The 25,184-nt window shown below is 38.4% G+C and overlaps 1 protein-coding gene across 3 annotated transcripts in view; it reads right to left on the reverse strand.

Annotated features, from left to right (window-relative positions):
* Positions 1-24,411, reverse strand: part of csgalnact1a (chondroitin sulfate N-acetylgalactosaminyltransferase 1a) — a 31,961-nt gene extending 7,550 nt beyond the window's left edge. Inside the window, exons 1-4 of one of the 3 annotated variants that reach the window (XM_043250740.1) lie at positions 24,240-24,411; positions 12,841-14,179; positions 7,582-7,798; positions 4,978-5,079 (exon numbers count right to left, since the gene is read on the reverse strand). In XM_043250740.1, the coding sequence (XP_043106675.1) occupies positions 4,978-5,079; positions 7,582-7,798; positions 12,841-13,609 (1,088 nt within the window). In that variant the 5' untranslated portion in view covers positions 13,610-14,179; positions 24,240-24,411. Of the gene's footprint in view, positions 1-4,977; positions 5,080-7,581; positions 7,799-12,840; positions 14,180-24,190; positions 24,210-24,239 lie in introns of those variants that run through there. The other 2 variants (XM_043250742.1, XM_043250741.1) reach the window with 2 other exon arrangements.
* Between the last annotated feature and the right edge of the window lie 773 nt (positions 24,412-25,184).

Here is a 25,184-nt window from a genome sequence, read left to right on the forward strand (position 1 = left end):
TATGTACACTTTAAGTACTATCAAATGTACCCTTTATTTCTAGTAACATCTAGCAGCTGTGAGACTTTTGGAGATTTCACAGCTTTAAACAATTTGTTAAAAGAGCCTTTAATGACCGGACTCTTGAGGCTGGAACAGTTTTTGAGGGAAAAACTTTCACAAACTCAAGAAGTAAATAATAAATAACAAAATAAGTTTTTAAAAAATGAATGCTTTATGTTGTGTAAACCACAATACAGTTGAACTAAAATTAAAGCTTATTTCAGGATGTTTTGGTTGTAACTGATTCATTAGCAAAGCTAAAAATACTGGCTCTGGACACGCTTCACAGGTCAAAGGTGACAGGAACTCTGAGACTTCAGGAAACTCCATGCCATTTTCAGTTTACATCATCAGGTGTTCCTCAAAGAGTTAATCACGCTTTCGAGAGTAGATCGGTTGTGTGCGTGATATCAGTGCATCAGGATGAAGACTGAAGGTCAGCCAGGGTCATCAGATCTTTAATGCCCTGGATTAGATGTTAATGTCTAGAATTACATATTGATTTGTGGACATTCTCAAAGTTAATTACAGCCACATTCAGTATCGAAACACCAATAGCGTCAGTCCATCAAGAGATATAGATACTTAGAAACCTGAAGACGAGAACATTCTGTGGCTATCAAGAGCTCGTCTGATGCAGTTTCATTATAAAGGGTTATCCTGCAAATCAACTGGTTTTATTCAAGCCATAGATAAAAAAAAAAACAATTTTATATATATATGAGATATTTGGACTCTTTGTTGTTGTTCTTCTCATGAGCTCTGTGTGACCTACTTTCTGTTAATGGTCTCATTGTATTCAGGTGTGTCTCGTTAATTTAATCATTTCCTGTGTGTTTATAAGTACCAGTTAGATTCAGCTCTAATCGTTTGGTCTCGTCTCTGAATGCGTGTGGTTATAGTCTGTCTGTCGTATTACTGTTTTGTCTTTTGTGGAAGAATTAAGACTGTTAAGTGTTATATTCTCATCGAGTGCTCCATCCCTCAACCACACCATGACTATATATATATGTATATATATATTAGGAACAGATTTGGAGAAGTGTGTCTCAGCAATGGATGTGATTGGGTGCCGTCAGAATGAGAGTCCAAACAGCTGATTCAGTAAAAGCATCACAGCACTCCCATCCATCAGTTAAAGTCTTGTGAAGTGAAAAAGCTCACAAATCCATCATTAACCAGTTTGAAGCTTGCAGCAAAATCCAAGTCCATAATAATCCATCATATGTCAAAAACATCTCTAAACATCTCTAGCGCGTCTGTATTTTGGCCGGAAACAAAAGTTAAAAAGTATTACTGATTGATTTGTTTCTTACAAACGTGCAGCTTTTCACTTCGCAAGACGTTGCTGGAGTTTCTGTCGATTATTGTGATGTTTTTATCATCTGTTTGGTCTCCCATTCTGACGGCACCCATTCACTGCAGAGCATCCGCTGCTGAGACACCGACGCGGACACGTTTCTCTAAATCCGTTCACAGAAACGAACTCATCCGGATCATCCCGAAAGCCCTGACAGTGAGTAAGTGCAGACCGATCAAATAACTCCTGTGTGTTTTGATCAAGCGGACGTGAGGGATTCTGGGAACACAGAGTCTGAATCTCTACATAAAGCTCTACTTCATGCAAATGAACAGTGGTCCGGAGAAGAATAAAGTTTCAGACCCTGTCAGATACAGCAGACGAGTGCAGAATCATCTAAATAGAAACTGTGAGCAATGTTCCTCTTCTCAGTGATTTCTCCGCCAACATACAGGGACATAAATCACTAAAATGATGTGAGGAAAAGTGTGACATCCCGAGTGGGTTTAAATCATGGACTCATAATCATTCATCTTCTTTATGATGTGATGCATAATCTGCTGCAGCCATACATTTACAAAGGCTTTTCTCTTTAGGATGTTCATTTTTACTCACAAAAAACTGATGAGATGATGTAAAAATGACATGCAATTTTTTACTGAATATGCTGGTCAGGACGTGGTGAACCAGGAGATGCATTTAGAATAGAATAGAATAGAGTAGAATAGATGTTAAACTGTTAGCGTTGTATGAAACAGAAGCTTATTTTTATTACAAAATGATCGCCCTAGGAAGTTACTTTTTTTACGAAGAAGACAAAAGCTTTAATGAAGTAAAATGCTATATTACAATAAAATGTCTATCTGCTGATGTTTCGATGTTGAAACATGAACTTTGCTGAAACAAACAGATACTCTACTGAAGGTTATGCTAATTAACTGAGGTCTGATCTGATCGGGGGGCGTTTCTCAAAAGAAACCATGGTCGCAAGTTCTGTATCTATCAGTAGAGTTCAATGGAAATAACAAGAAATGCCATAGTTAGCTAAAGAAACTCTCTTCAGCCCTAAAACACGCTCGATTCAACCCTTTGACGTGCTGCTCTTCGGCTGGAGCTCTAGAAGTTAATAACAGAATTCTTAGAGTTATTTTCTTACACAGTAATTCTGGGGTAACTTCAGCTGAATTGCATTTTAGGTAAATTCCTTTAGGAAATGAAGATACAAGCATCCGGGACCTCTGGGAAATTACAAACAATTAGCTGAAGACATTCAGAAGAGAGCTGGAATGATTAATCAGGAAACTGTGGAGAATCCCTTGATTGGTGGTCTGCAGAAAGCCGGTGAATTCCCACAGAACCAACGAGAGCTGTGTGATTATCGGCCCTCCCTGATCCCGAAAGCTACAAGGCCGTGATTGCTTTCCTATTTCTCCAACAAATCCTCTCCCTCTGTGTGGGAAACCTGCTCAGGCAGGAGAGATCTGAGGACCTCCGTGTTCAGTCGTTCGTGAATGTTTCGAGAGAAAAGCTCTTGTCTGCCTGTGAACGGAGAGATATGCTTTCCGCTGCAGAGAGGTCTCCACCACGATCCTGGCTGTGTTCCCGGCAATCTACTGCTCCGCTGATTTCATCTGAGCTTCTCATCTGACCTCTGATCACTGATCATGAGAGCCGACCGATGACCGTCACGCTCCACTCCACAGCATACTTTTAAATATGTATATAATGTATTACATGATAAATAAGTATAAATATATAATGTCTATATATATGCGCTCCATACACCATTCTGACAAATCAAAAACAGAATTGTCACAACTTTGTAAATGTATTCAAAAACTGAATTACGTACAGAGCATAAGTATTCATACCCTAAACTAACTATTTAGCTGAAGCATCTTTACAGTCTCCAGTCTTTTTTGTTTGCTCATCAGTTATTGGTCCATTATCTTCATCTTCTCCTCTTCATCTCTCAAGGTCTTTCAGGTTGGATGGAGGCTGATGCACATGTTCAGGTTTCTCCAGAAATATCTGATTGGGTTCAATCCCATACTGTTTCTGGGCCACTGAAGGACATTCACAGAGCTGTCTATAAGCCACTCTTGCTGTGTGTGTGTGTGTGTGTGTGTGTGTGTGTGTGTGTGTTTTCGTGAGTCTTGGGGAGAGGGTCGAGTCTCACCACACCAGTCCAGACTGACGCAGCGTTGCAGTGATGTTTGTCCTTCTGGAGATTTCTTCTATCTCCACATATGATCATGAAGCTCTGCTAGACTGGTCACGCCGCAAACCAAAGCCCTTCTCCATCAGTTGGTCAGTTTGGTCAGGAGGCTCGATCAAGGAAGAGTCCTGTTTGTTTCAAACTTTCTCCATTAAGTTTTTGAAGACTGCATGCTTCTGTGAAACAGAACTCCTCTACAGATGTGTGGCTTGGAGCAAACCTGTTTCTCAGTTCTTCAGGGAGCTTCTTTTAACCCCGATGAAGGGTTTTTGCTCTGAAATGCGTTTTAGACACGTGTGCCGTTCCTATCATTGCCACAGGTTCACTTCACCCTAAGAGCAGTAACATCTACAAGCAGCATGAATGCTCCTGAGCTAAATTTAACCAAAAAAGGGTATGAATACTTATGCAATGGAATCATTTGAGTTTTTTTTATTTTTAATAAATTTGCAAAGATATTAAAACCTTTTTATTGGCTGTACAGTGATGGTGTGTGGAGTGTAGACCGATGCAGAAAAAAGTAATTTTAAGTAATTTTAAGTTTAACTTAATACTTTTGCTAGGCACTGTATAATATAATATTACTTCACTATAATATAGTTATTATTGAGTTAGACTAGAATATATATACATACATACACAAACTAACACATATTTTTTATATATGTATTAATATTAGTGTATTATTAGTTATTATAAGTAATATTTTATATGATTTTTGTATAGAATAGAATACAATATTATTTACACACATATATATATATATATATATATACACAATGTGTATTATCATATTTTTATTAAGTCTATTATTATTATAGTAATATTTCATATATTTAGATCATATAGTGTAATTCACATTTTAAATCTAAAATTAAATTGTAAATATAATAGAATATAATATAAACATTTCGATTAACCAGCAGTTATTAATTCATTTTAATTAATTCTTAATGTAATATATTTATTTGACATCTCTTGATTTAAATATTTATTACAATATATATATGACACATATATTTAACACCGCTCCGAAGGATTGCATGCATCTCATCAGAAATTCAAGTTGCCTCTGTGCATTTGATTATTACTCAGTATATCACCATCATCTTTTATTAATAGAACTCGTTCAGCATTTTAATATATTCATGAAGATGGGCATTTCAAGTTTGCTTTATCTATAAATTAAAGGAATTATTTATGTTGGTTAAAACTGGTTTCTGTGTGTGTAGAGAAACCCATAATGCATTGGGAAAGAGATTACTGGAAGGAACTTAACACAACCCTCTGCTTCCTTTTTTCACTTAACTGTGAATTTCTCAGTCCTAACCTCAGCCTTATCTCTTCCGATGTGTGTGTACACACACACACACACACACACACACACACACAATATATATATAATAACATGCCATACCTCGATGTGTTCTCCAAGGTCCCTTTGACCTCATTCATCTGGTCCTTTCCAAAATATACCACAGTCAGGTGCACCCGGCCGTCCTGCTTCACACACACCTCTCTGCAGACACACACACACACACACACACACACACACACACACACACACACACTCTGAGGTCAGCAATCTCCAGCTGCACCAGCTCAAAAGAACTATTTTTACTGTCTGGGAAAGAGAACACATATAAGGCAAAATAGATTTATTTTCCTTTTAGATTTCCAAACCATTAAAAAAAATTAATTATAACTAAGACATTATTACCGTGATGCTCACTGCAGCAAAGCATTGTAGCACATTATGAACATTATAAATCCCAGAATGCATTGCAAAGAGAACAGCGGAACAAAACAAAGCAAAACAGAGCTGTCCTTGAGAGAGATCAGATCAGAAACATGGTGTAATAATCCATGAGAGAATGACGAGAGACGTCTTCCTGCTATCTTACTGATGATATCGATTTGGAAAAAAAAGCTTGTCAACGAGTTTTAGGACTTTTTGGCATTTTGTTGATGATGAAACTATTGAAAGAAGCATGAAAAAAATCCCAGAGCCAGATATAAACCTGATTTTCTCCCACAAGCACCACTTCTCACTGTCTGTGGAGATACACCTCTGTATAGCAAAAAATATATAGAAATGATCACATAAATACACTGCTGTTTAAAAGTTAGATTTTTTATAATAAAGAAACATTAAATTGACCTAAAGTGACAAAAATGTATGACAGTGTTTGCAAAATCATGAAGCATCACGTCTGTTTTCAACACTGATAAAAAATCATAATTGTCACTTGAGCGGCGGATTATTATGATTATTATGATTTTATAAAAATCAGAAAGACTGGAGTAATGATGCTGAAAATAAACAGTTTACAATATATTCAAAAATAGAAGAGTTATTTGAAATTGTATTAAAGGGGTCATATGATGTTGCTAAAAACATATTTAGTATAACGCAATGTGTTTCTGCTGGTTAAAACACACTATTTTCCACATACTGGACATTATTGTTCCTCCACTAAGCCCCGCCTCCTGAAACGAGTCTATTTATAAAAAGCTCATCATTTTAAAAAGGTGTGCTGTGATTGGTCAGCTGTCCAGTGCATTGTGATTGGCCGAATACTTCACGAGTATGACGGAAATGTCACGCCCCTTATCATAACATCATGCTGTGTCCCGGCGCCATGACAACAAAATAATAAAACACCTCACAAACGAGGCATTTGTTGCGTCTCTGGTCATCATGATTAGTGTCTTTTCACACACTGTGTTACACGGCGTCTAGTAAACTTAACACATGTCTGCATTCAGGATCAGAGGAACGACAAACAACACCATCCTTCATGTTTGAATAGTAAGTAGCATTTAATATTTAATATCTGTGTTCATCTGTTCTAGTCCTGTTCTCTTTTAGAAACACAAAGTACTTTGACTTTCACAGCGTCTCCAGAACATGGCGCCCTCAGCAACACTACAGACAGAATGATAGCTCCGCCTTCTTTCTTTGAGTAAACACGTGGGCGGGCTTATGCAAATAAACCATTCTGTGACGCAGAGAAGTGTTTAAACGAGTCAGTTTAGGAGAATGTAGACAAGTCATAACTTTTAAGTTTTGAGACTTTAGTCTTTGCTACATCATGGATCTTATCTCTGCACTAACAGCTTTTACACTTCTGACCCCTATAATAATTTACAATAGCTTTTTTTAAGTATTTTTGACTAACTAAACTTTAAAAGCCTCTCTTAATGTCTTTTTGACGTGGCATTTTCATAACATACAGCATTGATTTAAACCAAAGTAGTTTCTATCCTGACTGAGCGCGAAAATCAGCAAAAACCAAGCTCTGTGTTTGTTTTGAGAGACACCATCTATACGCTGTGCTATGTACATGCCACAACACATTAGTCTGATGAACGTATCCCACAATCCCCTGTTTGTCCTCTCCTGCCTCTGAAAACAGAACGGGGTCAAAGTGTTCGCTCGATGCCTAACATAAAGCTCTCTAAACACTGCTCGGAGGCAAAAAACAGAAATTAGGCCGTAGAGGTTGAAGAAGATTTACTGAGAAAGACTAACAGATGTAGAGGAGAAGGACTTCCCAAAACCTTTTGAAATTAATGTGGTTTTTGCTCATTTAAATATGTTTGTTATTGTCTAGCAATAAACTTTAAACATAATATAAAATATACAATATACTATAAAACAAAAAAAACCTAAATATAACAAAATTAAACATTTCAAACATATTGAACACTATGCTGTTTTTTGTAACATACAGTTTAATACCATTTTTTGTTATTTTCTAGCAATAAACTTTAAGTGAAAATACAAAATATACAATATAATACAAGCTTGTAAACACTATTTTAACTCTACGGTGTTTGAGAAAATGTCTTAATTTTGTAGAAAGGGTCTAAACTGTTACTTTTAGAGTATTTTAAAGGTTTTACAAGTTTTGTAATGAGGCAAATCACATGTTAAGAGTTATATGTGCGACATGCAAACTCTGTGTGAACTATATCCTTTGAGCTGGCTCTGATTCAAAGCAGAGGAGGACGTCACCTGAAGTTGTGCATGAACTGCTTGAATTTGTCGGCTCTCTGGGACAGAGGCAGCACGATGTTAATGGACACGCCGGCCGTCTCCACCAGCTCACTCTTCACTTTCATGAGCGGACCGAAGGGACGGAAGAGAAGCAGCCTCCGAAACTCTTGCTTCTGCTCTCCACGGAAGGTCAGCTCGTACAGCGTGCCCTTGTCCTTCTCGGTGCGTGACAGGCCTGCCGTGATGAAGAAAAGAAAGCGTTAGACCAAACACCCACACAAGCAGAGACACTTTTCAAAGAAATCTAAAGCTCAAGGACAAACGCTGCAAAGATAAGCACACAGACGTACAAAAACAAGCGCGGAGACGTTCAAAGCCTGTCCAACCTCTTGATGGAAAAACACAAATCGTGCATGTATGAAAACGATGATGTCCGAGGTACATATTTCTAGTGATTGTGAAGTTAATTCTCTTTAAATTACATTAACTCTCATTACATTAGCAAAGCTTTGGAAACAATCAAACTCAACAAAAGTCATTATCTGTAATTCTCATATTGTATTTTCTACTACCAAAACACAGCGGTGTGTAAATTAATATGAAGGTTTTCTTTACATCTACGATTTATAAGATTTGGCTAAACACTTTAGAATAGATAAGACTTATTAACTATTAACTATGACTTTTCCCTCAATAAATTCTTAATTTGCTATTTATGAATAGTTAGTAAAGTAGTTGTTAAGTTTAGGTGTTGTGTAGGTTTAGGGATGTACAATAAGGCATCGATATATATGATTAATTAGCATTAATAAACGGCTAATATTCTAGTAATATGAATGACCCTAAAATAGGGTTACCAGGGTGTTACCAGGATTTCTCGTATTTTATTCATTTGTAAAAGGCCCGATCAAACAGAACTCAAAGTTATTAAAGGATTAATACGTTTGAATATTCATTGATTGAAAACTATCATAACACGTCAGCTGATAAATCATTGAACTTGATTTCTGACAAAACGTCCAGAAAGTGACAGAATGTTTTGGTAATGAGCGTTTTTCAGACTTTTGAAAACAATGTACAGAGACTTACAGAAAGACCTTTGAGAGAGCGAATATGTTCTGATCATAAATCAATGGCTTTAGTTCAAATCAGTCAATGGACTGAAACACACTGTTTCTGTAGTGACATGAAATGCACAATACTATTTTAAAAAGTTTCTTGATTTACAAGGACTTACAACTTTAACATAAATATGTTTGGAACTTTTCATGACAGCCAGCTCTCGACTGAAAATACCCAATAAATCTTCATTAAGGCCCATTCATCTAACTGATATTTTAAATATTATTGTGTGTTTTGATGGATAATTGAAAGATCTTAGGAAACTTTTAAGATTTGAATTCTTAAATGCTTTTTAAATGTGTGTTTGTTGTTAATCAGTTATTTGGCTTTGTACATTTTGATGAAATTGATTTCATATCAAGTTTAAGTATAAGTTTTTGGGTTTTTTTGCCAAATTTGAGGACAATGTAAAGCATGTAAGGGCTTTCAGCAGTCTCAGCAAACATACAGCTCTTTAACTGCATGATCGTACATGTAAAATGACGTAGGTACGTATAATATGTCATTGACATAAGGCCATTTGTGATTTTTGCATACATAAAAACATTCAATGGCACACTAATTAGGGAATGAGACCCACAGTGGCTGATTTAATCTTCTCTTCGTTGTCTAAGAAAGCTATTAATGAGATACATTTTGTCATTTTTCTTTCCTGATGCAATATATTAAAATTCATCATTTATAAGCATCACATAAAACCTAATGTTGGTATTAAGAGTGAGGAAGAACTAGAACCGGCCACAGGAGACCTTTTTAACATCTTGGTTAGGTCTGCACAATAATGAAAAACCTGATAATTGTGATGATTAGTCATAGTTGTTTTAATGTCTTTTTAATTGCACTTTCGTGTATGCAAACGCAAGAGAAAATCAGCATATACACCTTTTTATTACATTTATTAATTACAGTACAATACTGTCTGAGACCTTAAGAAGCTTCATTTAAAAAGATTCATGCATTTCTTATCGAGATCAAACGCCATGAGCTATGCTGAGACGTGGAGTTGTGATGAGGCATTTCTGAGGAACCATCTGAGCAGATGTTTAGATATCAGGTCATCTGAGGATTTGACTCAGCTTCTAAAAACAATCCGAAAAAAGAGAGATCTGTACTGTACAGCATCTGCTGTTCATTGTTCAGGTGCCATGAAAGCCACAAAGAGGAAAAGGTTTTCACGAAACGTTCCCAGTCTCTCAAGAGTCGATCATGTCTAGGAAACAAAAGAAAAACATACTTCGCAGCTTCATACTTCATTAGCTCTGGTAGCACAGCGTGGAAACACTGCATTATGATCTACACTGGGAAATATGTGCATCTAATTCCTAATAAATCTGTGGAAACGTTGCTATGTTCACAATGTTTCTGTCCCGACCCCTGACCCTGAGCAGCGGCTGCAGCGACGCTTGCCTTCACAAACTAGCAAACTGGAATAAATCTCACGTCCGGCCCTTTCCATGCCACACATAAAATGCATTTATGGGAAAAGCAGGGCCATTAGGGAAGCCATCCGAATCAATACAAGCTACTAATGGCAAAAACATCAAAGTGTAAGCCGCAGGCTGGGCTCTACCTCACTCAGATACGGTAATTAAGACGCAAGACACAACAAAATCACGTGAGTTACTGAACACGGTAACAGTAGCTCACCATAAAACTGCACTTTTAGCACAAACTGGGCTCTTTTTTCTTCTCTAAATTAGATGGTGCCACCACACAATCGTTCTGAACGCTACAACAGAGATAACAGACACAGGATAATGAGAGAGATCCCAGGAGAGTTATTTTGTGGGTATGGGTGTAATGGTCAAGCTTCCCGTGTTGGTTCAGGACTGAATATTTTTAGTATCTCCAACAATATTATTCAGTCTCGCTCAGCGTTAGCAAGACTGCTGGGTAAATTGACATTGTGTCTGGACACCGAGTTGTAAATTATTACAGACGTGGCCTTGGCTCTCTTTGAATTTTTCACAAGCTCTCCATTGCTGAAGCAGAGCGGGTCTATTCAGGTGTACAGCGCTCGGAGGAGGCTCAAGTTATTTAACCCTCGTCTCACCGTTGTTTTCTTCAGAACGTCTTCAGAAAGAGACTGAATCGAGGCAGTAACAAGTGATCTCAAATGCAAACAGAAGCATTTAAAATAAGCACGTAAATCAACGGTGTGATGTTAGCGGGTGAAGCTGTGAAGACCGAGAGGCTTTGGATTGAAGTCTATGTTTTGATCCTCCTTCTGAATCCGATCCAGATCTAATCAGCTTATTACTCAAAATGTTGCTTTTCTGCGTGAAAACAATCTGACAAAGTTTTCGCAAAAGTATGAATGAAGATAGAACAAAAATAAGAAAATATAAAACAACACCGACGTGGAAAGGAGTTATAGATGCACCAAATAACAAACAGCTCAGAACCATTAGTGTATTATACAGTGATAAATGAATATTATGCAGCACTCTTCCTAATACATTCTTGTATAAAAGACCAGGATTAAGGTTTGTTTTGTGCTTTGAAAGCTTGTTATGCTAGTAAACACCAGGCAGCATCAGCTAGCATGAAATATATCAATAACGCTTTATTTGGGGTTATTAGCATGCATGCTGCTACAATATTAACCATTCATTAGTGGTAATTAAGCACATGTTAATCCCAAATACATCCCTAATCCTACCTAAACCTAAAGACTTCCTTACTATTAATAAGCAGCAAATTCCTTGAGAGAAAAGTTGTTAACAGTGAATAAGCGTCACCGAAATGTTTACGTAAATCTTACCTTCTGTTTTGAACTTAGCTGACTATCATTGCAGTCACCTAGTCTTAGAAAGTTTCTCGGTAGATCACTTTTAGCATTTCAGTTTCTGGTGCTGGGGACGGTTGTTTATGACTAAACAAGGTGCATAGCAACATGAATAATGTATTTCCTGTAACGCCTATAACCACTGAGATGCTTCACTCTCTCTCTGGAGGAAACAGCAGAGATGAGACGACTCTGAACATGAAACAGCTGAGTACGTTTCTGCAGTCATCACAGGATATCCTGGCTTTACAGTGTTAGCATACGGTTACAGGATGCTCTATTGTTTTACTGACTTGGTTCTGAAGATGCAAGAAACACACAAATACAACTCTTTCAGCGTGTTTCAGAGATTATTTTGAGAGCTTTTCTCTAAACGAGTCAGACAAGCTCTGGGCTTTATCGATGGGCCGTGCAAAGTCTCCCCGTGGAGCTGTATCAGAGGTGAAGCGGGTCATCTCTGTAGAAATAGCAAAAATAATGTTTCAAACAGGCTACCAAAAACCTCCTACCATCCTTTCCAAACAACCTTCAATTTACACCATGTAAGTCATCAAGTGTAAGTCAGGGTAGTCTTTAGAATGGCACACATCCTATAAAGGTCCTAGGGAAAGTCAATTTTACAATTCACAATTTTCAAAACCATCACAAAGACGATAAAGGAAAGGCGTTTCATCAGCAGAACAATGAGTATATTGTTAAACAACAGTTCTTCCATCCTTCACATCCTTGTTAGTAGCATGCATATGAATAGCATATTGGCTTTGGAACAACTTATAATTAATGACAGATTTTTTTGGTGAACTATCCCTTTGATCTTAACCCCGTACCTAAACTACTTTCCAACTATTAATAATGTAATAAAGTTTAATGTCAGTCATAGTTTACAATTTACCGTTATAGTTAACAGTGAGAATTGGACTATTAAGACTCCATTATTTTTGAAAATGGCTCCCCTAGAGTTAAACAGCTGAGTTTTTCCATTTTTTAATCCATTAAAAAATCTCATGATTGTGTACGAAGACCCACAAAAAATTTTGTTTTTGAAATTTGTGATTTTCTAGGGCAAATTGACTAGACGTTCCTAGTCTAGGAACTGTGCAGCAGTGCAGTGATATTACGCAGCGCCTGAAAATAGTCCCCAGCTAGGAAAGGGATTTTCGAGTGAGATGCTAACGGTCTAATCAGATTCAATGATCTATGATAAGTTGTAGCTAAAAGTGCCAGACCTGGAGGTCGGCTGGATGGATTTAAAAACATTGTGGCGTGTTTCTTTAAAATAACGTATTTTATGCATGGTTGTACACTAAGTACCGTTGAAGCACTGATTCTGAGCAGAGTAGCAGAAGAAAGTACTGCATAACTCTTACCTTCTATGAAGTCTGACGGCGTGTAGACTTTGCTGGCTTTGGCTTGGTCTCCACCTTGACTTGGAGCATTGAGGGCGTGCAGGGCGCTCTCCACAACCTCCCCCAGCTCGTCCCTGCGGTCCTTCCTCACCGGCTTCTCCTCGGGGTGACGGGTCAAGCCCATTTCCAGCTGGTAGACGCGCTGCAAGGTGAAGCTCTCGAAGGGCACCACGGCGTACTCGCTCGGGAGTCTTATCCCAGAGTGCACCTCTGCCCGGCTCAGCTGGCTGCGCAGGAACTCCTGCAGGTCGCTGTGGCTGTGCTCATCGGCCACGTCGCCCACTGTCCCCTTCCCAGCCGACTTCTCCACAGAGTCCTGCATGCCTTTGAGTTGCTCACTCCGTTCCTGGAGAGCCTCTTTGAGTTGAGCGATTTGTTTTTTCAAGCTGGCGATGTGCTGCCGGTGCTGCTCTTCACGCTCTTGGAGAAGGGCTTGGAACCCTTCCCGGCCGATCGGAGCGCCTCCAACCCCACCGGGTCTGCTCGGACTGCCCGGCATAGCCATCCCTCCGGCCCTGGGCAGGGGTTGCCCGGCCATGGGTTCATCTGCATGAGGGCTGCAAGTGATGACGTAAAGAAGCGAAAGACAACAGCACACCACCACTAACAGGACACCCACTCGAGAGAGCCAGGCCAGAAGACCCCTGCGCAGCATCCCAGCGGACAACCTCAACAACAAGACTGGCAGGAAGACGAAGTTCAGGAAAGCTGGGGCATCTCTGAACACCATCAAAAACAAGACACGGCCATGCCAGAACCGCTTGTTGGAGTCACTAGGGTACGTCTTTGATTAAAACGAAGAAGAACTGTTTTGTGTCGACGAAAGTCTCATATTTCCCAGGTGTAGACCACAAAGCAAGTTTTGTTCACTTTACAGTCGATTCACATTTTCAGCCTGGCTCTTCATGCGCATACTTTGTCATGGGTCAAGTTACGGCCACTTCCTCTTCTTCAGGGTCCTGTTAGTTCTCCTTCCAGACAAATGAACCACTGGACCAGTTCAGTTGCGACATGAGCATATCTCCGTCTGGTGAAAATTGCTCATTCTTCTCGGAGGTAGAGTGACAGACCCTTGAGAGAATGCCTGGAATGGATCCTCCATTCTCCAGCGCTCCCAAAGTCCCAAAAGAGAAAGCCATTCATTGAAGGTTTAGCCATTAGATGCTAGTTTTGGAAGCTGGTCATTTACCATCCGTTTCTTTTAGGGCCAACGTTGTTAAAAAGTCCAAAGAGGCAGTATGTATGACTTCCTTAATCTGCATGTTTCATCAGGCGTTACTTCTGATCTTCACAGGTTTAGCTAGAAAAAGGTAGGAAACAAGGAGATTAAACTGATTGTGTTGTGTATAACAAGATCCGTAGCGGATCAAGGTCTCCTATATGTTAATCAGACTTCAAAGTACATCAATGCTTGGTGTTATCATCCCATTATAAAGACAAGATTGAGTTACATGAGCGCGAGGGGCATTGGGTTCAATCAGTCTAGCTAGTTAGCAAACACACTGCGCTTATTTTAAAGTGACCTAAAGGTCTACATTCAGGACCTACGCAGCCAAGCAGAGCATTTTGGGATAGCTCCAGAGCAGAACAGTGCTGTCACTGATGTGTGAAAATAAGAGATGTGTGTTAAAAGCAGTCTTAAGGGAACACGCCTGACAACTCACACTGGAGATGAACAGGCGCTCTGTAAGTTTGAGCAAACACACGCGAGAGGCTGAGCATTCGTAGACGCACACACACAAACACGCACACACATATGCACGCGGTCACAAACACATGTGTATCTGTGACTGAAGGAAAACACAGAAACGCTGTTAGGAAGCTGGAGAGCTGCGGCGGTAAAACATATAGAGTGAAAAAAAAGATGTAGGTTTCTCTGAATATATGTGAGTGTGTGTGTGTGTGTGTGTGTGTGCTGACTCACCACACAATTAGCCCTTTATAGGTTAGTGGGAGGCTTGATTTAATGAAAGGATTAGTTATGTTAGCGGTGAATACTGGACTGTATCAAGGAGAGTTGGCCACAGACCAGCTCTGAGGAGGAGGGTGTCTATTTATCTGAGACTGGCACTCAAATATGGACTGACTCAATTATTGAAACACTCCATACATCCATCATTTTCACCCATTCATCCAATCACTTTTACATTCATTAATTCGCCCAATAACTCCTCCTTCACTTACTCACTGGTTCATCCAATCACTTATTGGTTCTTTCACGCACTCATTAATGCATTCAATTAGTTAAATCTTGCACCCATGTTCTGTCTGAAGGACACTAGGAACATCAGGGAATAAGGGTACATCGATACACCACTTTACAGGAAATGGAGAGGGACAGTTACTGCAGAACTGCAAGAAGTCTGACTAAAATAAACCCAAGGGAAAGGAGTAGGGTTTGATTCGTCACAGGTGTGGGCTGTATGTGACTCTATGTGGGAATAAAATGCAGTTGTGAGGCAACTACATATCTAATAAACCCAAAGTACATTTATTTTCATATTAAATTTCACAGCATTTATAATTCAGTTTGACATTGAAAATGTATAATTAATATCCTGCATAAAAACCTTATTCATTCTTTCACTGATTCAATTAAAATCAGTTCTTTGTTTATTTTTTCACTCACCGATTTATTCAAACAACTACTGATTGGTTTATTTTGGTTGATTTGATTCTTTCACTCATAGACTATTTAAGTTAATCAACTACTTATTTTTGTGTTCTTTCACTCACTGACTGATTCATTTTTTCTTTCACTCCCTGACTGAATCATTAAATAATTTATTCATTCATTTGTTCGTTCATCCATTTTTCACTAAAAGAGTGAATTTGATTCACCCACTGACTTTTTATTCTTTTATTCCAATCGTTCACTCACTCACATAATCACAGAATTATTCTGTCATTTCCAGACTTATCCCTTCATTCATTCAGTCAGTCACTTACTCGTCGTTTTACATAAGGATTCATTTCCTCTTCTGCCAGCCAATAAGATTCTGTATACGACAGCAAAGAGCCGTCTGTTGCTGAAAAACAAGAATAGTTTGACTGGATCTCTCTCAAGGTTGTGATACAACATGACTAATCTTTTCGTTTCTTTTCATCTCATTTAAGAGCTCATACATGACTGAGGGAAAAGATGCCTCGCAGCACGTCACACTATTCCAGCTCGCTCGAGCGGCCGCCAGGACGAGCCCAGCGTGAGTCTGCCAGCGATTCATTCTGCCCGCTGTGACCACGCCATCCAACACCAGAGCCAAGACCACGAACCAAACAACAGCGAGGAGCCTGTCAACCTTCCCCAAACCAGAGAGAAAGACTTCAGATACACAGTGCTGCTGCTTAGCTGCGATCAGGGCTGTTTCTTAGATGATGGCCGGTTTTGTGTTCGTGCCAGTTTTGGAACGTGATCTAACTGGTCTGAACTGTGTTATTAGCTAGATAACCAGCCACAACGCTCCAAGAACCAGCTTGAACTCAAAGTAGATGCTTGTCTTTGATAATCTACCAGCTCTTAGACCAACAACACGCCAGACTTAATACACAACATTTTGCACGCCTTAATATACTTCAGTATCAGGTGACTGTTTTCTTACAACTTCCTGTAAGATCTTAATCAAAGTAAAAGCTCTTGAGTGTGCACGAGGAATGGCCAGTTTGCGAACCAAGCGCATTTACATTAGTTCAATTACTTTCACTGGCCTTGATCTGCAGACTCAGCTACAGTTATACTATCTGGCTGTGGTGCGCAGTCAGGAAATGGTGTGTGTGTGTGTGTGTGTGTGTGTGTGTGTGTGTGTGTGTGTGTGTGTGTGTGTGTGTTTTTTTCATTTTCAGTGGCTTTGCTGACCCTTGCGCTCGCTGCACAAAGCTGTGTGTTTTTCACACTTCTATAGTTCAGACTTTAACACAGAGACACTGTGCACGTTTATGTCTCACATATTCACATACGTACATGATAAACATGCTTCTGAATTAACTGCAATATTTTTGAGGCTTGCTTAAATTCAGAAATATCAATCTGATACAAGCGTCCAAATTTTATGGGAAAATAAAAGCTTCTTTAAATGAATGAAATGTTTTGAGTTTTTTTTAACAATTCATCTTATTAGTATTTGAAAAATACTAAAACAAGGATGCATGTTCATCAAAGTTCATAAATATCAGATTTGATCACGTCATGGGGCGCGACTCCCCAAAAACGAATGATGTTTATGACTGATGAATGATAAATGAAAAAAACATTGTAATTACCTTGACAAATATTATTTCTTTAATTTTTTTATAATAATGATTAAAATGTGTTTTTAAGAAGTAAAGTCAGTATGTTACTATTTTATACTTGACGGTTACACCACATGACATTTTTAGTCATTGAACAGAAAACGATTATGCCATTATGTCTATATATACATACAGCCAAAATAAACATTTTTGTTTACACAGTATATACTGTGTTTATTTATTATGTGTATATAAATACACACATGCATGGTTATATTGTAAGAAAAAAATATTCTATATTAAAAATATTTATATATTATTTGAATATAAATATATATGTGTAAATACATTTAAGTATTTTCAGAATATGTGTTGTATGTCTTCAAATATACATAAATATAGACATATTATGTAAACAAAAGCTTGAATGTGATATGTGATTAATTGCAATTTTCATACACTCATATATATTAATATATGCTAATATACTCTCTATATATTATTGTGTGTGTGTGAGTGTGTGTGTGTGTGTGTGTGTGTGTGTGTGTGTGTGTGTGTGTGTGTGTGTAGATAACATGGAACTTTTTAAACTAGTTTCTGCCTTCTTTGCTGAAATCGAGCAATGTCTACACTACTTTACTGGTATGAAAATAGATTCTACTGTCAGACAGATAGATGAAAGATGAAAGACAGAGACACCACCCTCGACAGCCCATCTCTCGGTTGTCATTCTCTGTAGTTTTCTGTCTTAATCAAACCACTTCCTGTGTCCAGAGGGCACCTGACATGAGCTTCCTGTGTGTCTCTCATTAAATCAGACAGCACCAGCCGCATGTCCACATCCATCCAAGAGCAGCTCACGCCATCAAAGACAAGGCTGATGCAAAAAAAACAAGGAGGAACATAAAAGAGCTTCATATTTTTTCTTCATCTAAAATCCTGATCCACCACTTTCCTTTAAACTGTCAATGCTCATATAAATAATGGATGCTTGGGATTGTGTAACGGAGCAATACTGCAGAATCACAACGGAAACTCTATTCTACACCCATCGCGTGTGTTTTTTTTAGGATATCTCCGTTGAAAGACATCATTCCCCGGAGGACCGCAGAGACGTCTTTGAAGAAGTATTGTCTGGAGCGGCTAATTTGACGAGGTGGGATATCCAGAAAGAGAAGAAGAGAGGACACAGATGCACAAGTCCTGCTGTTTCACAGAAAACTGTTCCAGGTGTTGCTCACGGCCGGTTCACGCAAAACAACGTGGAGACACCGGGAATGTGGGAGAGTTAAAGAGAGAGAAACAGAGCAGAAGAGAGAGAAAGGCCTCTTTGATGTCCTCCTGGGCCTCAGGTGATCCTCATTCCCCTTAATTAAGTTAGATCTCCTCATGTGCGACCCAGATCATACCTACCATATGTCCTGCCTTTAAAATCCACAGGACACTGTGTTCAACCCAATTTACTGCTGTTTCTGACACACTTCTGAGTGAAAAACGATGTGTACTGAGAGCAAAAACGTAGTGTGAGTCTTTGTTTTTACCAGGAATTGATTCATTTGGACAATACTGATTCATTTGGACAATAATGATTCAGTTGGACAATACTGATTCAGTTGGACAATATTGATTCAGTTGGACAATAGTGATTCATTTAGATAATACTGATTCAGTTGGACAATATTGATTCATTTAGATAATACTGATTCAGTTGGACAATACTGATTCAGTTGGACAATAGTGATTCATTTAGATAATACTGATTCAGTTGGACAATACTGATTCAGTTGGAAAATACTGATTCAGTTGGACAATATTGATTCATTTAGATAATACTGATTCAGTCGGACAATACTGATGCAGCTGGACGATATGGGTTCAACTGGTTCAGACAGCTTGTCATATGTCCAAATGTTTTGATAAAAAAGAAAGTTTAATCTTACCCAACAATGTGCTCATTTAGTTATATTGTGTTGTTAGCTTAGCAACATGCTATTTCTAAATTTCAAAAATCTTAGCCTACAGATAGCCTACAGAATTGTGCTGTATAATTCAGTTGTATCCTATATTTTAGCATGTTATGTTTTACAGCCTGGTTATTGGAGTGTTTCATTAGTAGCTCAGCAGCATCTATCATACCACATTTTGTTTATAAAGTATATATACATACCCACACGCATGTATATACTGCATGAAAAAAGTTAGAGATTAAATATATTCATATATGATATTATTTGCATATAAATATATACATGTAAATACAGTTTGGTTTGTAATTAATAACAGATTTTTTTTGTCATCTTTTTTGTCGTCATGCTACACATTGCTGACCTTTTGTAGGTCACTGTGTGAATGAAACGTATCCTAAACCCGTTAAACCGTGTCTAGAGAGAACTAATTTAACGTCACTGTTTCAGTCGACGATTTCAACCCACACTTAGTCCAAAAGATTTTGGGTTGCCGCATGAACTTGCTAGTCATTAAAAACCAAATACTCACAAAATAGTTCTAACCAAGGGTCTAATTACTAAATTGACTATTTTCTCTAGTAATTCTGTGCTATGTATTTTTAGATTTATCAGAGCCCTAGCCACGCAATGCCAAGTCACAGCTGTTTCCTGGGAACGGCTGATTTTCACTAAGGATGTTGTCTTGAAAGCCTACAGACAGAAAGGAAACGTACGTTTTGAAACAGAGCCTGTTTGACAGGTATTTGGAGGAAAGGGGCGGATGACGTCGGTGGAAAAGTCAGTTCAGACGTTGGTGAACACAAACATTGTTTTTCTTCAGAACAGCATGCACCAATGAGACCCGGGGATCTGAGTCAGGAATACAAACTCTGATTTAATTTCATCTCGCACCCAGCCCTGTCCTTAAACTCTTCTCAACCACCACCATTCATACTCCTTCTGTACACAACACACAACAAATCACTTTACAAACACACCACTAAATATTCAAGCTTCCCGAGACCCGGCTGCAGCTGCCTCCTGATTCATCCCCTTCACATTTAACGCCTCAAAAAACATGAATACGTCCTCAAAACACGAAAATTAGAGGACACTTTGAAGGACAGACTTGTTTTAATACTGCATACAGCAGATTGCTATATGCATAATATCCAATTAGTTTGGTGTATGGAAGAATGCATCGTTAAAATATGTATTTAAGTGTGTAGAATGAATGCTGACAGATTATGGTTCACCACGTAGCCAGTAAACACACACTACAGTCCCACATCTGAGCCGCAAATTGAAGGGCCCTTGTTTATAAGAACTGTTCTCAAGTCTTGATCTGTCGTTGATTCAGAGGACAGATCCAGCACGGATCATTCCACTCTCTAGAGTCTAGATGCCCGTGGAGTATTTACAATATACTGTAACTAAAACTGAGTTCAGTGTGCATTGCATGCAGTGATGTGTGCAACACTGTATCCCACAATGCATTGCTATCTAGCACTCGATCTAGCGCTCATTGACAAAAATAAACAGGCATTTAAAGGGACAGTTCACACCTTTTTATGAAGCCTGTATTTATAATACATTATAATATTTATGGATTTGTGATTATTACCTTTAAGAGTATGATTATTTATAACGCACTGAACACCGTGTTACATTTAAACTAAACCCTATTATTCTGCTTCGTTTATAATGGACTATATCATATCTTGGGGTTGTTTAAGAGCTGCTCATCATCTTGTGAGTGTTATTTGAGTGTTTCCTGTGAGGCTAATATGAGGCTAATGCGAGCTAGCTAATACCTTCGACTGAAAAAAAGGCAATGGTTCTTATATAAACCTAAGAGTATTAGTAGAATGTTCACATACTTCAAAGTGTCCTATACTCGGTCTGTCTGTTGAGAAACTGTCAAAATAAAGTGTTAGCATGCACTTAGCAGAACACTAGGCTAGCTAACATGCAGCTACTAGAGTTACTCATCAACAGCTGTTTAAAGAGTAACATCAGACTGATTTACAAAGACATGATCTGATAGCTGATCTTATGGCTGTTTGAGAAAAGTTTGCATTGTTATTATTATTATTATGAGACATATAATGCAACTGAGAAATATGATCCATTGTAACTTAAGTTGATGAATCATGTTCACTGTGTGTTATCAGTGTCAAATACATAAATAAGTAAATATTATAACGCATTAAAACAGCTCTTATGAATATTCATGAGATAATACAACATATTATTTATAATGCATTATGTATTCATTGTAATGCCTTAAGAATACCTTTATAATGTATTATATGTATAAGTGTTATGGTTGTATTTTTTTAATATGTATAAATATTTTATCTCTTTTTTTTGTCTGTATCGAGGAAGTCGATGGGTTCAAATTGGTTTGATTTCCTTTTTTTTTCACAGAAGACGGTCCTTTTAAACGTAATAAAACTACCGTCTGAACTCTTTATTGTTGAATGTTGCTAAATCAAAAATTCCCACAAAGGCTTTCTTTCACATTAATAGAAGCTAAATATAATTTTTACGAGCAATGCAGTGTAACGCGTCGGGCTGTTTTTTAATTTTCTCCTCTGTATAAAGGCTTTGTGGCAAGCCTGCATTGAGCAAATGCTTCTTTCAGCCCAAAACAGCAGGACTGCCATAGAAATCAAAGCTGAGGACACCTCTCACCATAGCAATGAGGAGACATCCAGACCCAGAGAGAAATATCAGGACGCTTCCAGAGCATGCTGCACACAATCACGGAAAAATACAGCATGCGTTCTCAGTCAGTTCTTAGAAAAAGTATAAATGGTAAAATGTAAACAGATTTTCTCAATTTAAAACATTTTTAGAGTAAAAAAATATTTTTATTATTATCAGCATATATATATATATATATATATATATATATATATATATATATATATATATATATATATATATATATATATATATATATATATATATATATATATATATATATATATATATATATATATATATATATATATATATATATATATATATATATATATATATATATATATATATATATATATATATATATATATATATATATATATATATATATATATATATATATATATATATATAAATAATGTAAATAAAACCTTTTATTTTGGATAAGAATAGTTTGAGAGCACTAAAATACATAAATAAATATATATATAGTGAAGTATTTAGACTCGTGTGCTCTGTCTTTGTTAATTGTCTCATTATGTTCAGGTGTGTTTTGTTAATTTGGGTCAATTGCCTCGTGTTTAAAAGCCCAGTTTGTTTCGGTTCAGTCGGTCCGGTCTTCATCCTTAGATGCGTGTGCTTTTTGTTGATCTTTGTTCAAGTTATTAATAACGAGTGCTCCTTCGTTCTAAACCACAGCATGATATATATATATATACATTTTCATTCATTTGAACAAAGTAATATAATCTCATTTCAGTGTGAACAGTGATGGTCTATAGAAGCCAGGGAAGAAAATGATAATTAAAAAGGCTTATATTTCAAAATTCTCGCAATTCTGAAGAAGAAAACCAACCTCGTTCTCTCTTCTCCTCTCAGAGTCACCAGGTTATATATATCCCACACTTCTGGGGTTAATGCTCAGAACAGACAAACTGTTTTTTGGCTTATATTGAATTATAAAGTTGTTTAAATAATAATTCCTGCCGTGACTGTGAATAAAATGAATACTCTGCCCGTCTGCCATTATTTGGACAAACAGCCCTTTTTCCCCCGGCTCACATCGCTGCCCGAGTCAGTCTTATTACGTATGATTCCTCTTTCACCTTCAGCCTCCATTTAGATTAGAAGCTTTAGATAAGCCTTTGAATTTGCATGCCGGTATTGTGAGGGAATTAGCGCTGATCTGTTTCACTGCCGCATACTGTATAATAAACACCTCCAGACCACAGCAAACCCAGACCACCACACAGCGGATCATATTAATGAGCTCGAAGGAAGCATGGAAAAAATGACAGAATCAGAGAGCAGGCATTGAGTTTTGATTTAAAGCCGACATTGTTCAAGGTCTAGACTTTAACTAACGTTGCATGCCATGCTTTGAGCAGCAACCTTCATTCTGTTAGCGAGGAGGAAGCAACTGTTAAAGAAACGCTGCTCGTCCCAAGGGATGTTTTAAGTTGCGTTTCCTTTCCAGAGCAGATCCGATCAAACCAGCTCCGACTTCTTGAGAGCGTGCAGAACACAAGAAGATGCTGGATCAGCTCCTCTCCTCTGTCTGAAAGCAGGAGGGCTGTGAGATCTGCTTATGTTTTAATCAAACTAAGACTTTTATTCAGCGAGGATGCCATCATAAAGGATGATTCAGACAACATTTACTCTTCAAAGAATAACGAAAGAAGAGCATTCATTATCTTAGAAATGTTTCTTGAGCAGTAAGTCAGTATATCAGAATGATTTCAGGAGCAAAATAGTAGCTGCTTTTACTGTATTTTTGATCAAAACACTGGAGTCTGTGAACAGTGTGCTGAATGTACTTGACTTGGGTAAGTTCCTGAGACGTCTGAATGATCTGCCAAGACTCTCCAAACCTCGCCTGAACAAACTCGCTCCTGAACAAGTCAACATTCAGTGTTTGAAAGGCACTTTCTGTTCAGTCGCGTGCACTCGGCTACCAAAAAGCACACTTCCACCGTTATCTCCCCGGAAGAAAGCTCCAGTATTGATCCTGTAGTGGTTCTCTCTGTGTGGGGTTAGTCCTCACCAGGCTTTACAGATCCATTAAAACAGCAATGAAACATCGTCTGAATGTCCCCTGTGTGTTTCATTGTCCTGGTTTGTTTACGGATACCAAAAAACAAATATGAGGACTATAAAAAAGCTCATTTTTAAAGCAACTATTAAAACTAACGAAAACAAGTGGACTTTGGACTCATGTCTTAACATGCAATCCTTGCAACGACTTCCTCGTGTGACGACTAGCACTCCTCTCTATATATATATATATATATATATATATATATATATATATATATATATATATATACACATACGTAAATACACACACATGTAAATACACACACACACACACACACACACACAGCCTACCATTCAAGAACTGTTCATAAGAGAATTAAAGAATGACTGACAGGCTGATGGTATGAAGCGGTGGCTTGTAGTCGGTGTCTGGTGTCTTACCGGCATCCCGGAGCAGCGGAGACGTGAGGAGCGTCAGACGCGGCGGAGAGTGAGCGGAGGAGCGGCGAGCCGCTGCGTTTCAGTCCCGGTGAAACCGGATCCCCCGGTCCAGCCCTCCCCGGAGCTGCCTCCGCCTCCAGCGACTCATAAAGGCGGCGTTGTTACCTGCTCCGGAGGAGAGGCGCGCTTTTAGAAAGAGAGAGAGAGAGAGAGAGAGAGAGAGAGAGAGAGAGAGAGAGAGAGAGAGAGAGAGAGAGAGAGAGAGAGAGACAGAGAGAGAGAGAGAGAGAGAGAGAGAGAGAGAGAGAGAGAGAGAGAGACAGAGAGAGAGAGACAGAGAGAGAGAGAGAGAGAGAGAGAGAGAGAGAGAGAGAGAGAGAGAGAGAGAGAGAGAGAGAGAGAGAGAGAGAGGCTTCATCGAGAAGAAAGTGAACCGGCGATCTTCTCCACTAATGAAAGCGCTGTTACGCGTCAAACTTCTGCAGCAGCGTCCTTTAAGAGAATCAGGGGGTGGTTATTAATAAACTACGGCGACCACTAACTAACCACGGGTTTGCTGCACTAACTATGCGGTATTGGTGGTAGAAAATGTGGCCTACAGATGTTTAAAAGACCCGTTTTACTATTATAAACCCATGATTGTTTCGGGTCTGAGTGAAACTGATTCACGTGTGGTCACATCTGAACACGGCTGATCCGCATCCCCGGCGCGTGCCACACACATCTCAGACTCGTATCAGACTCACGTTTTTATTCGGCGTGGCATTTATACGCTCTTTCCCGAGAACGGATTTTCGCGGGGGGGAAATTCTATAGTTCTCCGCGTTTTCTCATGCAGACTTTGAAAGAAGGAAGTCGGAAAGAAAGCTGCTGTTAAATACTTAGCTCCAGACGAGGATTATTCCGCTTAATTTTATAGTGATTTGGCTTCAACATCATTCCTTG

Source organism: Puntigrus tetrazona, chromosome 10 (assembly GCF_018831695.1).
Source record: "Puntigrus tetrazona isolate hp1 chromosome 10, ASM1883169v1, whole genome shotgun sequence".
In the NCBI taxonomy this organism is placed as follows: domain Eukaryota; kingdom Metazoa; phylum Chordata; class Actinopteri; order Cypriniformes; family Cyprinidae; genus Puntigrus; species Puntigrus tetrazona.